At 38.0% G+C, this 16359-nt stretch overlaps 1 protein-coding gene across 1 annotated transcript in view; it reads right to left on the reverse strand.

The window, feature by feature from the left end:
- The window catches only part of LOC127651332 (matrix-remodeling-associated protein 5-like), a 29068-nt gene extending 13030 nt beyond the window's left edge, over positions 1 to 16038 (reverse strand). The window contains 4 exon segments of the mRNA XM_052137110.1: positions 13415 to 14500; positions 14792 to 15182; positions 15348 to 15477; positions 15860 to 16038. Of these exon segments, the coding sequence (XP_051993070.1) occupies positions 13415 to 14500; positions 14792 to 15182; positions 15348 to 15477; positions 15860 to 16038 (1786 nt within the window).
- Positions 16039 to 16359: the final 321 nt, after the last annotated feature.

Here is a 16359-nt window from a genome sequence, read left to right on the forward strand (position 1 = left end):
GCGGTAAAGAAAACCAGGAAACCCCTAAGAAAACCGCAGTTAGGCAACGAAAACGAAAGAGAGCTGTGAAGCATTTTTCATCTGTTAAAACTATATTCTAAACCATGGCACTACTACACACCATGTCCGAAGAGTGTATTAAATCCGAACTGGATCTGTTTACAGTACCGATGACGCAGAGCGGCTATTGAAAAAAACACATACATTGAAATCCCTCCTCTATCTGCGATATCGGACAGCGCTCCATTGGAATTTTTCATAGCGGGGAATGGTGAAGATTATATAGATTTAAATAATACACTGCTTTACATGCGTGTTAAAATCACAAATCCGGACGGTTCAAATATCAGAGATGGGACTCCTGTTGGACTGGTCAATTATCCAGGAAACACTATTTTTTCACAGGTTGACGTATCGCTTGGTGATAGGTTAATTTCGCAGAGTACAAACACTTACCCCTATCGATGTATTATAGAATGCCTTTTAAACTATGGTAAAGATACATTGGAAAGTGTTTTCTCATCAGGTTTATTTTACAAAGATTCTGCCGGACATATGGATGCAGGCGATCCGGCAGGGGCTAACATTGGTCTGACAAAGAGGGCTGCCTTTAGCAACGAAAGTGCAGTAGTTGAGCTTTTATCACCAATACACAGTGATATTTTCTTTCAAGAAAAACTAATGCTTAATGGGGTGGACATTAAAATCCGTCTGACAAGAGGCAAAGATGAATTTTGTCTAATGAGGAGTGATGCTATAGCATACAAACTGCGTATTTTGACAGCTTCTCTGTTTGTTAAAAAAGTATCTGTATCACCAGGAGTGAGACTGGGGCACGCTCAAGCACTACTCTCAACAACTGCCAAATACCCCATTGACAGGGTCTGCCTGAAAAATTTCTCCATACCAGCTGGAGGCCGTGTATCAAACCAGGAAAACCTGTTTTTAGGTACATTACCCAAATCCATCATATTGGGTATGGTCGATAATGATGCTTTTACAGGGGCATACGATAAAAACCCTTTTGCATTTAAGCATTACGATCTGGAGTTTCTAGCTGTTTATGTGGATGGTCAGCAACACCCCGCCAAACCATTACAACCTGACTTTGGAGCAGGCACCGCCGTGCGAGAATTTTACCAGCTTGCACTTTTGTCTGGAAGACATCTAAAAAACCAAGCGTTGGTAATCGACAGAGAAGATTTTCTGCAGGGTTATACACTTTATGGTTTCAACCTCACTCCAGACGAAGAATGTGGTCAACACATCTCGCTTGTTAAGTCTGGGAATATCAAACTAGAAGTACGTTTCAGACAACCGCTTCCAAGAACCATTAATCTGATTGTTTATGCTGTTTTTGACAACATCATTGAAGTTTCTAACCGAAGACAGGTACTTGTTGACTACTATTAATTGAAAACATGAATACCATACAACTTACAACGGCTATAGACAGAATCACACAAAACACGCATTTTCTTGGAGTACTACCGTGTGATCATTTACCGAAGGACCCCTTAAAAACATTACCTACGTCAGCCATAATCAACACAGACCCTGCACATCTCCCCGGTGAACACTGGTTAGCAATTTACATAAATAAGGATGGTTCAGCATTTTTCTTTGACAGTTTCGGTAATAGTCCTGATTTTATTCGTTTTCCTGTATCAATCACTGCCTTTCTAAAAACGAATTCAACACGCATTCAATATTCAGCTAAACAAGTTCAGCATTTTATGTCTGACACATGCGGTCATCATTGTATTTTCTTTCTATATCATATGATTCGAGGTCGTGCTTATGATGATGTTATGATGCTTTATAGCGATGATTTAATTAAAAATGATGAATATGTATCACATTTTGTGAAAAAACTAAGGATAACTCATTGTAATAGTACTACATTTAAGTGTATGCAATGTGTGCAAATGGGTGAAACGTTTATGTTAAACACATGATTTGTAAATGTTTGCTTCAAATAAATAAAAAGAGCACAATGTCAAATGTACCAATGTCATAGCTTTATTGAATACCATATGATTAATTTGTACAAAAATGAATATACAATTATACAATATCAAAATGACAGCCATACGTTTTGATCAAGAGACGGTGATTTAAACGGTGATACATCTGAATCCTTAGAAGAAGGCGTACTTAAATACATTCTTTGACCCGTAGAGGTAGAGGGCGATGTAGACGGTTTGGTTTTAAATGAACTTATTACACGTCTAACCTTATGGTTTGGCACTGTTGAATAGGGGATGTTTAAAGTAGCAATTGCCTGCAAAAACTCAGTCCATCCATGAGGTCTACGGTCATCCCTAATATTATGCGGAGCCGTAATACTCTTTACAAGATCCATCACGTGTGATCCCTGTATAGTAATGCCTTTAAATACAAACTCCCCGAATCGTTCCAAGATGCCATTTCTTTGGCTTTAGACATTTTATCCATGATGTATCTTGCATTTTTCACACATCTCAATGGGACATTTTTCAATACATCTGCTATAATATCTTCAACAGGGTTAACAGATTGTTCTTTGCGAGACTCATTGGGGGATGTTAATGCAAGCGTTAATGTGTTACTATCTCGATCACCCTGTTTAACTACCGTTAAAAATCTTTGTAAAGCCGAGGTGTAAAGCTTAGCCTTCTCATGAGTATCCAAATTGTCTTTATTCAAAATATTTCTTATAGCAACATCCAGATCGTCTTCCACGGTTTGTTGAATAGACTCTCGGGTATTGGACATCTTCAGTTTATCTATTTGGTTTTGAGACACTAAAAACAGCTTCTCAGCATACTCCATCTTCAACCTTGTTTAGCCATTATCAGACTTGTAATAAAGGGGACTGCTATGCTCAAAAGCGGAAAAAGAAATCCTCCTTTCTGGTTGAGCATGCGTTTTTTTGTGGACACACCAATCTTTTTATTGGCTATGTATTTAATTTCAGTCTTTCTCCTCTTCAACCGTTTGTGTTGCTGGTTCGTTAGTGGGATTGTGCCATAGAGTACATTAAATGCAATCTCACACAATGTTAAAATGAGCTCGTCAGATGCTGATTGCATAATAAGACTCCTTTGCATGGGGGTCGCTTTAAATAGCATTTTTAACAGGGGGAGGTTTCTAGATAGACATTTTACCAAAATCACGGTTTTCTTTTTTGAATGTAAACTACTGGCTGGATTGAAAGCAACCCCGTTCTGAGACGAAAACATTCAGGGGTTTTTGCTTTATAGTCTATCATGAGGTATCCAAAAGGCTGGTTGGTAGGATCTTGATAGCATTCCATAAAATATTTTGTATTTCCGGGGTACATTTGTTTTCCCAACACATTTATCTGATTGTTATCACGAGGATTCTTAAACAATATTAAATAATTTGTATTCAAACTGATGGTTCTGCTGGATTTACCTTGGAAAAATAAATTCTGCACAATATAAATAGCGCTGAGGTTTCTATGGTGAACGTATTGAGTGAATAACTTTTCCACTTCAGAGTTTCCACTTGCCTCCTTCATCATGTCGTCAATTATTAACAGATTTGTTTTATTGACAGGTAATAAAACATCATCATTCAGAGATTGCGGTATTCCTTCCACAAATTTAATGTTATACAATTTATACAGTTCATCATACATAGGTTGCCAGCAATCATAAATGTACACAATGTTTTCAATCTTTTTAGAAATCATATTTACAGCATTTTCCAACAACATTTTTACAAAATAAGACTTTCCAGAATTTGAAGGTCCACTTATTACACATGAAAAAGGATGTTGAAGTCTAAAATCAAAACCATCAACCTCCCGCACACTGCGGTGGTTTAAAAAATTACTAGTAGCCATATGGTAGAGATGTATAATCAGGGAAAAGCAGCCTCTTATTATACACCACTTGAAACTTTTTAACAACTGACTTGTTTTGCAAAGTGAAGTTCTTTTTATTCCTCACGATGTTGTCTGTGTAGGCTAGGACGTGTTTGGTGTCATGCGATTTTACATAACTGTCAACAAGACCGATCAAAGTGTCTAATCTAATCGCCATAGAATTTTCAGCATTCACAGTTATACCCTTTGCTTTCATACACACTTTACCTTTTGCAGTGCGATATCCGTATGTTTTAGGCCCTCCTGAACAAAATTCTGTGATGTGATCATCATTGCCGATTTCGATCAGTCAGATCTCCTAAATAAGGACCCAGAGGAGGTTCCCAATCACCGTCTCTAGAGATAAAGATAACGCTGTCTGTGTCACTATACAACAATCTGTCACCCAATTTATCCATAAGGCTATACAATTCTAACCGTGCATGTGCTGTTGTAAAGGCCCCCAGAAATATATTCACATCCCGTGTGTTGTACATGGCTCCATCGTCATGTTTGTACTGCACCAGCGCAATTTCATCAGACACCGAATGTGAAATATTTAACATCATACTGACAGCCAAATATGATGTGAGCAAATTCTTCTGGGTCTTTCAAAAGTTTAGAAGTGGGTAGATTTTCTCTCATTGAAAAACGCCCCCACAGACTATTCAGCAACAATTTGTTGATAGATCTCTGAGCAGGGTTGTGACAGATCTTTGCAGGATCGAGGTTAATCCCTTCTTTTTTAAAGTAATCATCGATATAGGCTTTTTTTTGTCTGAATCGGTGACTACGTGAGAGGGATAGTCTGAGGCCTCCTGTTTAAATTTCAGAAAGGTCTTTACATAATCGGAAAACAGTGTTTCCGATTTCTCTGCAAAGTGCCACACCTCTGAGACCTCCATTACAAGATACCCCTTCTCAGTCAGCCTTCAACAATTCAATGCTCACCCAGCAGCCTGAGATAGACCTCTCCTCATCTGTATGCGTACAAGATGTAACATTGATTTGTTTCTCAACGCATGTTCTGCATAGAGGAAACATAAGTTTCCCTGCACACCTGTAAGGAAGCACAGGATGAAGCAATTTTCGGGGGTAGCATTGTGGCCTTAATAAGTCCGTAATAATTTTCAAGGGGTTCAAAATCCTTGAAAATTATTTCAGGATGTCCAACAGGGTAGCTTTTTCGAGCCTGACAGTAAGGATAAAGACTCGTGAAATCAACATATCTGATCTTTTCATTTTCTGAAGTTTTGTGGTACAACTTGTAAGCATTTGTACGCCCCCCAAAGAGTGCATCACGTGGTTTCAGTCTCTCAGGTGCCGAATAAGTGGTCATAAATGCAATTACATGAGGGTCAGTTTGCTTAAGATTCTTCCATACACACTCATGCATCACCTCAACGTCTAAACAGTATGCGTTCTGCAAAACATCAATCTTGTCATTAAACTGTATCCTGAGCACTCCAAAAGGCACTTTTGACAGGGGGTTTACATAGTCAGATCTGTAACGACACTCGTGACCGTGGTGAAAACATCCGGCAAATTCTAGAGCTTTTCGTACACCATCTTTTTCGTAATATCCATCAACAAAGTACCCTCATTTAGCGCGTGGTGAATGTCTACGTCACGTGTTTTTTTCACATACTCAAGCCATTCAATAGAGATGTTAGAGAATGTCTTATACTGATTGACGTATGCATTATTATGTGTCAGAGCCAGTGTATTTCTAGAGAGAAATTGCGTCTTGAAAGCACCCATACAGCAACTAGCAAGAGTCACGTAGCTGAAAGGATCTACCTGCGTGCATCGTAGGAATTCATCTCTAAATTTAATGCATGCTTCACGTAATAAAACGACGTCATTCATGAAGTAGATGCCAATCTCTTTTTTGAAATCAAAGACTTCACCATCGACTGTTTCGTACCACTAATCAAATTTTGTCCTGGCACTATCTGTCATGGAGTTGTACCCGTAGTAGTTTTTAGCAGGGTATGGACCTATATAAGTCTGATTTTCCTGTCTGTTGAAATAGTGAGGAAAGAAGCCTTTTTCTTCATTTTCCATATTTAACGCAGATGGCATCTTAGACAGAGCCATGTGGAGGAATGAGTAAGAATCGATAAAACGTTGCCTAAAAGTCTCATCATACATGAAAATGGTTCTACAGCCCTGCATTACTATGTTAAGTTGGAGTCCTGCATTGCAAAAATACTCCAGAATTAAAAAGTTGTCAAACCCGCTTGCATTGTGTGCAATCCAAGTGTAATTTTTGTACCTCGGCTGTCTAAACCTCCAAACGAGTTGTCTCACACATCCCTCACCTCCAAATTCAAATGTCTCACCATCAAAAGTCATGGCACACACATAATTTGCTATATGTTTACCATTATCACATCGTGTTTCAAAATCATAGAAAATGTAACAATCTGTATATTCCTTGGGTATGGTAGGCTGTATGAAGCACTGGTGTAGGCCTTCGTGGCTTACATCATCCCCGCAATGTAGACATTTATCATTTGGACAGTTATGAGGTTTGGGGTTTTTGGCTGTATGGTAACATTTATTGCATTTACGACAATATTTTGTAGTATCGCAAGGAGATCTACCACAATCATCGTCCGTAGGGGGTACTATTTTATGAGCATTAAAACAGTATCTAGATCTGCAATAACGCAAACAGTCTTGACAGTGTATTATGCTTTTAGGCTGTTTGTAGCACTCACTATCGTTGCAAACAGAGCACACATATTTACAATCATGATTCTGTCTGCTCGTATAACCTGTGTAACAGAAATCACACACATATGCAGACCCTATGAAGGCTTTCAGATTCTTTATCATGTAATAATGAGAATCATGAATGTAAAGATATGCTGTTTTGGTGTGTGGCTCATCTGAAGTTTTATATTTTTCCAATTTTCCATCCAACAATTTTTATGTGTAATGCACGTTCAAATTTTGCAATGTCTCCTAGACCTATTTTATCCCGAGGTGTGAAACCGCCAGCACTCTGAATGGATTCACCCTGTCTTTCTAAGTTGTCATGGGAAATCTGAGGGTCGAGAAAATATGCTAGACATAATGAAAAACACAGGTTGTTTGACGTATTGACAGGACAGAATAAATGCATTCTTTTTCTTCTAATCACGTCATCATGTGCTATATCAACTAGCTTCCTACGAGCACCACCGTTCCTACTTCTGGCTATGGATGCGTGTAACTGCAAACTGTCGTCGGCCATCACTTTCGCATTGCTCTGCATAATTTTTTCAAATTGTTCAACAAAAATGCGTTCGTTATAGCCATTGCTAGGTGATAATACACAGTTTACATCAGATTTCAGACTGGGGCCTCTCAGTGAAATATTAATAAAACTGGATTCACCGCCCATCTGTCTGGAAAATGACACCATCTCTGACAATGCATTGTGCACAGATGTACTGTATTCAGCAAGGTCTGTAGATATTAAATCCCTTAAATTTAGAGCCCTGTGTATCTCTATGCCATTGAAACGCGGTCTTGGTACAATTGTGAAATCATTTACAACACCTCCGTTTCTAACCAATGTTTCAATATTATTCTGACTTAAACCTACATGGGGGTCATTCGTGTCTGATGAAATATTGCTTACACCACCAGTCTGTACTGCATCAACAATCAGCTCATCCTCATTATTAGCATCCTCGTGCTTTTTTTGTCATTGCTTCTAATCTTTCACAAAGGTTAGGTCGTGAGACCCCCAGTTTGTCATTATATTTTTGGATCATGTCTTCTAATCGTTTGCGTACTTTAGAGCGCGAGGGGCCTGATATTAATGAGGATGAACTGTGTGATGATGGTTCTAGTGACTGATTTAACATCTCACATTCTTTATTACCATTAGAATAATTTAGACATCTTCTCTGTGTTTGAAGAATACCCTCTAATCTAGCATTTAAATCCAAATAGGCAGGACCTAAAACATCTATCTGTTGATCGATTATGCTTTGTAGCTGTTCAATATTTGACAAATGATCGTATCTAGTTCTTGCAGAAGGATTTTGTTCAAAGTCTGGTTGACAATTAAGCAATTCATCGTCTGAATGTGTTCTTTTACTCGTCATATTGAAAACTTTTTTCAATTCAGTTTTATTTTCCACTGATTATACACATACACCAACTACAAAAAAAGCACAGGTAGCCTAAATAATACAAAACAACAACACCCTTTTAACACAAATCAATCATAAACACAATTATACACATACCAGCTACAAAACAACAACACCCTTTTAACACAAATCAATCATAAACACAATTAGTTATTTTATATGTTCTATGACAGCGTTATTGATGTTAGTCAATATATTTACCATGAGCTGGCTTTCTCGGAATTCGTCCTGGAGAATCTTTTCAATTTTATTCAACATCTCGCGATTGGCACCAACTCGATCGAGAATAAGCCGTATAAGACTTCCTTTTTCTTCTGAGTTTGTCATCACCATGTGGAAGCAGTCACAAAGACGTTTGACATTCTCTGAAATAATGTCCAGCTTCTCGATCCGCCAATCGATTCTGTTCACGCAATTCCATCAACAAATCATGGGAAAAGTTCTGTTGATTTGATGGTAGATTTTCATCCGCTCGATAACTGTCTCTTCCACACACTCCTGATTATTCGCATCGTCCTCCGTACAATCCGATACAGCATCAATAAACGAAATCACATCCTCCGCGTCGTTTAGCAGCAGCTCCTCATCTGGCACCACAGCCCCACCGTGTGATGAGACAGCATTATCGGTGTTGTCTGGAAGTATGGGTTGGTTAAGAGCGTCCCACTCCCTCACGAACGCATCATTATTGAAGATTGCTGTGGGGTCTTCGTCAATTTGCAAACTGGTAGCGTACAAATCTATATAAAGAATGAGAATATGTGCATTAGCAAGGGGGTTACCATTTTTAATGATGTTAGTGTGAATCGTACTCACCAACTGATTCGTTTAACACAGAAGGTATTTGACGTAACGTTGTTTGATCGCTTCTCCTTTCTCCTAATTAAGACCGATGTTTTTTTTCTCCAAAATAGTGTCTTGCACCATTTCCAGCTGGGGGTACAACATGTAATCGAGGGCTTCGTGAAATCCTTGGAATAGGACTAACGGGTTTGTTGCGTCTCCGTGAACTGAGTGACAGTGATGTCTTCGGTTTGGGTGTAGCAAACCCCAGTTGTGAGACAAGCGTTGACAAGTCGACGTTTGAAATATCTACAAACACAGAAAATACATTTTTGTTTTATCAATATTGCATAATCAAAATAGAACACAAATAATGTATACATACCTTGCAGTACACATCTGTTGACAGATTTGCTCTGACCCGTTGTTTCATTAATTAACGGTTCAGTCACTGAAAAACAAATAGAAAATATTCACATCAGTACTAAGCAATTCTAAAATATAAATAGGCCTACATAAAAATGATCTTTATGTAAACTTACGCAGTTGATCGATGTGATCCAGGTTTTCATAATCGTTGATAGGGGCTGAATTACGTACAAATAAAAATGATTTAAACGCCTGTTAAAAATCAAGGTACCAAAATGTAAAACATCAATATTTAAAAAAATCACATACTTCTGAAAATAAACGCCATTTTAAAGTGCAATCACCCGTGTTCTACAGATGCGTCTGTCTGGTTCAGCTGTAAATGATGACCACACACTTAAAGTCTGTTTAAATAGGCTGAGTTCTCCCCCATAAGAAGACCTTCACTCACTCACTGCCGGAGGGAGGGGTTGGGGAGGGGAGGGGAGTGGAGGGTAAGGGGGGACAGGAATTAAAAGTTCAAAGGTACTGCAATTAAGTCATAAAGCATAGGTCATATATAATTTTTTGTCACAAACTTTCACAATCACACCACAGCTATCTGGCGCCATCTTCTGTTTAAATCTGGGTTCATGAAGCATCGCGACAAACTCAAAATGACGTATATAAAAGTTTAAAACTTTCAAAAGTTCAAAATGACGTATATAAAAAAAAGTTTATTCATGTCTCTTTTATATAATTCTCAACAGAAAAATACACTTTTCTTAGACAACAATTGATCTCATTTTGTTTTCATACATTTAAACGACCGCACATCTTTCTGTCTAGTGATTTAACTCAGCGGCTGTTTTTATTATAATATTATTGAATGTAGGCATATTAGCTTGTTTTTAGTAGGCGGTTGCGCGTGAAGAAAGGACCCATTAATTTACAATATTAATATGTTTAGTTAAAATCTCTTTTAGAACTGAATAATGCAACATTGGGATGTTTGATAGTTTAATCTGTGCCTGAATCATTTAAAAGGACTGTCGATAGACTATACCAAAACACCCGTTGTGAAAAATTAAGAGATCAAAGATTTAAATTGACACTTCGAACTCTTGGCGCGTCTTCACTACACATCCCGCCACAAAACATCTGTCGATCGTCGCCTTTATGTCTGAATCATACAATTAGGCTATCACACCGCATGAAAACGAATCCCCCGCTGCTCAGCGCCTAAAAACCTGGATCAAAAAACGCCTTATCAATTTCGATGCTCTCAAATAATTTTGATTGGAAAAATGCAATACAACACGTGTTAAAGCTACAATTTATAATGCATACTATTTCAATGACAATATTGTGTTTGCCAATCTGAACCTAATGTTTAAAATACGTTTTAGTCTCTGGTAAAAGTAAATAACACTTGTTAATCGTTTATTCGTTTTTTAAAGTGAACGTCTGAATGAGACTGCTCAACCAGTATCGTCTGTTTGCGTAAAATAAACCTATTTGTTAACTAATATCATTCAGTATCCACTGTTTTAGAATCTCATGGTTAAAAATAAAAATAAAAAATGTAACAAACGTTTGTATTAAAGATATTTCGTCAGAATTCGTTTTTAGTAGGCAGTTGCGCGTGAAGAAATGACGCATTAATTTACAATATTAATATGTTTAGTTAAAAGTTATTTTAGAATTGAATAATGCAACATTGGGACGTTTGATAGTTTAATCTGTGGCTAAATCATTTAAAAGGACTGCGGATAGACTATACCAAACCCCAGTTGTGAAATATCCAGAGATCAAAGCTTTAAATTGACACTTCGAAATCTTGGCGCGTATTCATCCCCATGAACACAGATCCAATTAACAACCCTAAGGTCTGGTAAAAATACAAATTTAATTAACCCCCAGTCATTTCGTCGCCTTTATGTCTGAATCATAAAATGAATTACCCCGCTGCATGAAAGCGAGACCCCCGCTGCTCAGCGCCTTAAAGGCTGGATCCAAAAACGCGTTATCAATTTGGATGCACTCCTGAAATAATTTTGATTGGAAAAAATGCAATACAACACGTGTTAAAGTTACAATTTATAATGCATACTATTTCAATGAAAACTCATACTATTTGGTTTAAAATACGTTTTAGTCTCTGGTAAAAATAAATAACACTTGTTAATCATTTATTCGTTATTTTAAAGTGTCCGTCTAAATGAGTTTGCTCTGCCAGTATCGTCTGTTTGCGTAAAATAAACTAATATCATTCAATATCCACTGTTTTAGAATCTCATGGTTAAAAAATAAAAAAATAAAAAAATGTAACAAACTTTTGTATTAAAGATATTTCGTTGGAATTATATAAATAAACCTGTTTACCAAAATACTGTATTTTCTAGTGAATGTTGTTAAAGTTTTTATAATTTTAGAGTGCCTTTGTTGTATTTGCCAACTTGATACGTTTTTTAAAACAAAATGTCAAAGTTTTCGTTAAATACATTTAAACCTTTAAATAATACTTTAAAACACTTCCTAAGATTAGGAGGAGTTAAGCCCCACCCCCGCGGAGGGGCTTGTCAACTGATCTTACGCCATTGTCATTTTGGACGAGATCGTGAAAGGACTTTAAACGGAGTCGTGTAAGATTTCTGTCTTATATAGTTAAAATTATATATTATGTTTTTAGAAAATGTATCCTGTTTGCTAGGTTAATGTTAAACATCGTCTTACTTACATCACTTATCGCTGAATGAGTTCATGAAAGGATTTTAAACGGTAGATTTTGTGCTGCATTTTACAATTTATGCTATTTAAAATGCTCTTTGTTGAAATACAATTTTTAAATACATTTTATGTTTTTGTTCAGCATCTTTAAAGTGACATTGCTAGAGATGTGTTAGACAACATAATGTTTAAAAACACATTTTCTTCTCTTTGTCAAAAGTTTAAAAAACAAAACAGTTTTTCACCAAGCATTAAACCCCATTAAAGACATCATTTAAACACATTTTAAACGTAATACTACTTTTTTTGTCATCTCAGTTTTCCATTAAAGATTAATAATCTTTCTACTCTTTTAAATACACCGATGGGGGTATCAGAACAGACACGCCATATCACAGCATGTAGCCTACAACTGCCGGAGGGAGGGGAGGGGAGGGGGGCGGAGGGAAAGGTCAAATGTACAGCAATTAAACCATAAATCAGGGCCATAAATCATTTTTTGTCACAACGTACATAATACATACTACTAGTAATGACTAAACACCCATTTGTGACCTCAGCAATTGAAGCTGAAGTGGGCTGTGGGGTGACATTTGTGACATTTACAGATGATTTAGAACTGTTTGTCTTAGTTCTAATCCTATTAGGCTTTCTGCGTCTTCCACCAGTCCTCCTCCTCAAGCTAGATGAGTTCCGAACATGTGAGGATGAAGCAGTAAGTGAATTAGAAGAAGAAGAAGAAGAAGAATCCTTTATTGTGGTCACACATTATACACACAGTTTTTTGCATATATACAGTGAAATTTATTAGTTTTCACATATCCCAGCTAAGCTGGGTTCAGAGTGCAGGGTCAGCCATGATACAGCGCCCCTGGAGCAGATAGGATTAAGGGCCTTGCTCAAGGGCCCAACAGTGGCATCTTGGTGGTGCTGGGGCTTGAACCCCCGTCCTTCTGGTCAGTAACCCTGAGCCTCAACCACTGAGCCACCACTGTGAAGTGGGTTTGGTGGTTGGTGTAACAGTAGGAAGCAGTGGAACTTTTGAGACATTATGTTTTTCTTGAGTTGTGTGCTTTTTTAGGGGCAGCATTCCTTGCTTAATTGTAGTTAGGATTTCAGTGAATGAGTTGATATCACCATATGTTTCTGCACTTGGTTCTGTGTCAGCTTTTGCTGTGGTTAATGCTAAGCTGTGATCAGTCTTTCCTTGATAATTCTGTCCCACATTTTGAATGCTTTTTTTTTGAAACCCTGTAGTCATCATCAACATCTTCACCGTCAGACTTCTGAATTGCTTCAGTAACTCTGTGACCATCCATTGTGTGGCTTTGGTTTTCCTCCCTGCAACTTCTGAATGTCCCAGAGTAAAATGGGTAATCAGTGGACCAACTGTGGGTAGTGCTATATATGTACTAACTGTAAACAAATTGAAATTCATTTCAGTGTCAGGTGCAGCTAGCTGGTAAATAACATGTCTCTGGTCCTCAGAATCCAGAGGTCTTATATCCAGTTTGTAATCTGTCACCTAAATAGGCATCTGTGGCAACACATGGAAGGGAAACAGGTCCACCTGCAAATCCTGTAACTGGCTTTGTTACTCCTTCACCTCCAGGAGGTGGGCTGGATGATTCCTCCACTGTCAGACGAAAAGGGAGGTTACTGGGGTCATCAGAAACTTGTGCAATACAATAGTACACTCCTGAATCAGAATGATCAAGAGATTTGATTTTGAGCTGGCCAGAACTTGATGCTGTAAGCCTGTTTTCACCACTGCTAAAAGGTGTTTTTAATGTAGAGCCATCAGGGAGCACCCATTTAACTGACTGGTTCCCTGAGCTATGTATGGCACAACTTATCTCAATAGAACTTCCCACTACAGCAGCCTGCATTGTTTTAGTGTCATTTTTTGACTCAATTATAACCCACCCCCTTCTCTGCTGTCTTATAGATTCAGTCTCCAAAACTTCAGTCAGATGGGTGCTGAGAATGAGTCGAACAGTTTTACTTGTAGACTGAATTCTGTTAAGCTGGAGGTTCATTAATGACTGCATTAACCAGGAAGGCTCAGCTGCTATGTTTGCTTTCAATCCTGTATGGTAAAGAGCATCCCTTTCGACATCTTGCCTATATCTGAAGCTGATGTAAGGGTCCTTACTTAGCATAATTTCCCTTCGAAGGTGGGCTGGAACATCACTGTAAAATGCAATCAATCGCCACAACCTCTCATAATTGGACCTGTCAGTGGGGCAATGTAGATCTAATGTCAGATTAAGGTTTGCTGATATTTGATACAGGTTAACATAGTACCAGCTTATGCTAGTCAGCTGTCCTGGCTCAGTGACAAGGCAGTTCAGGTCTACTTGATGTCCATGTTCATCTGACAAGCCCAGGGAAATGTTGCCTAGAGGTTGACGAAATTCCTCCATTTTCAGGACGTCACTTTCTGTGTCCTTGGGAGAAATGACTCTTTGAGGGGTTCTGAGAACGGGAGTATTGCAAGTGGGGTTCTCTATCTCCTGGAGATGTTTCTTCTTTAGATGTTTTGGAGAGGAACACATAGGGCATAGCTGGCCTTCAGAATAGGCTTTGTCTTTCTTACATTTCAACACACCTGGAAAAGAAAAACGAGAGGGTCAGAAGTGAGTGGACATTAATCATAAAAATTATTAAATTATGTCATAAAATTATATCTCCCTTCTGCAAGCTCTAAACTGTAAATAAATTGATCTGCAACTACTGGAACTGTTATTAGTACTGTATGATAATAAATACCATCATAAAATCTTATGCAGCACATTGTGCTAATATACAATTCTTTGTCACTATTTCTATTACTTTTCCGTCTATGTGATAAGAATATACATTTTTTTTAAATGAACAATAACATCATGATAATAATGACTTTGTGTATTTGTGTTCCACTCTTTGAACCATCTCATACGACAGTCACAGGTCCAGGGATTCCCATGCAGGGCCAGGTTTTCTAGGTAGGGCATGCTTGCCAGTGTCTTCTGTGACATTGTGGTCAGTATATTATCAGACAGGTACAGGTGCTTTAGGGTGGACACTGGGAAGTGGCCAAGAATAGAGAAAGTGGAGAAGGTGGCTGGGTGGAGCTGCTGAAGCTGGTTGCCCTCCAATTGCAGAAGACGAAGAGAGGTGAGGCCTTGAAATGCATCAGGGTGGATAAACTCAAGTTTGTTGTGATCCAGCTGCAGCCTAGTGAGACTCCAGAGACCCATAAGTGTTTGTCTGCTAATTACCGTAAGCTTATTATAGCTTAGTTTCAGTATCTGAGGAAACAGATGCATTGAACTTGATTTATTAATTTATTTAAATTTGCATGAACATTTGCATTATCTGACTTCAAAATCTTCTTTACAAAATAAGTACAAAAAGAATGATTTCTCAAGGGGAAAATTAAAACAATAAATAAACAATAATAATGTTCACAGCACCTGAAGAGATATGAGGTCACGGAATGTTCCATTAGGAATTCGATGCACATCATTCCCATGCATCAAAAGCAGCTCTAGTTTTCGTAGCCCAACAAAAGAGCTGTATGTTATTTTATTTATAGTGTTGAATCTGGGTGGAATAAGAACAGAGGAGGGAGATAAGTTAATTATACTGATATGCTGCAAATTTACCAAATAGAATCTAACATGAAATGTCAATATATTGCGCTATGATGCCAATGCTGCCAGGGACAGCCATACTAAGTCGTTCGTCCATAATATAGTTGTCAGAGACTGATAATGCTTCCAGTTTACTGCTAAATAAAGTATAAACTGTAATTTTTTTGCAAATGTCTTTTAAATCAGAGTCCCCTTTAACTGGTAACTTAGGTTTGTTGCAATTATTTTGAAAATGGTGCAGTTTTTACACAACAAAATTTTGAATTTAAAATTAAATAAATAGAAAAAAAAATAAAAATACTCTAGATAACATTCACATGGCACAGTCTTACCCAAAGTTCATCCGTTCCACCTGTTTGGGCACACCAGTTGGCACGGTAAGTAAGGAGCGGAACGTGCAGAGCACCTCTGCGGGCTGGTGGCATATACATGTCCGTGGGCAACACTGTACCAGTACTGGCAGTGCTACTATCGCTAGCATCATGAAAAGCTGAGCATGAAAACGACTCATCTTCAGCCCCACTGCTTCAACCGCTTCAAACTGCAGAAAGACGCATGAGTTGGCACGGTATAAAAAACTGTCAAACAAGAAATACATTACCAGTGCCTCATCAGAAGTTAATACAGCAGCAAGGCGCTCGTCCAGAAGCATTGAAATAGAAATACTGCAAAACTTTGCCTATTGAGAAACATTAAATAAAGCCTTTGGTGTTAAATGTGGCGGTTAATCTAGCAATAGGAAACAGAAACATAAAGTGTTACCATATGCTACTGTCTGGAAGCGCTATTGCAATACTGAACTCTAATTTCGTAAAGTTACTGAATAAGGAAA

This window comes from Xyrauchen texanus, chromosome 11 (assembly GCF_025860055.1).
Source record: "Xyrauchen texanus isolate HMW12.3.18 chromosome 11, RBS_HiC_50CHRs, whole genome shotgun sequence".
In the NCBI taxonomy this organism is placed as follows: domain Eukaryota; kingdom Metazoa; phylum Chordata; class Actinopteri; order Cypriniformes; family Catostomidae; genus Xyrauchen; species Xyrauchen texanus.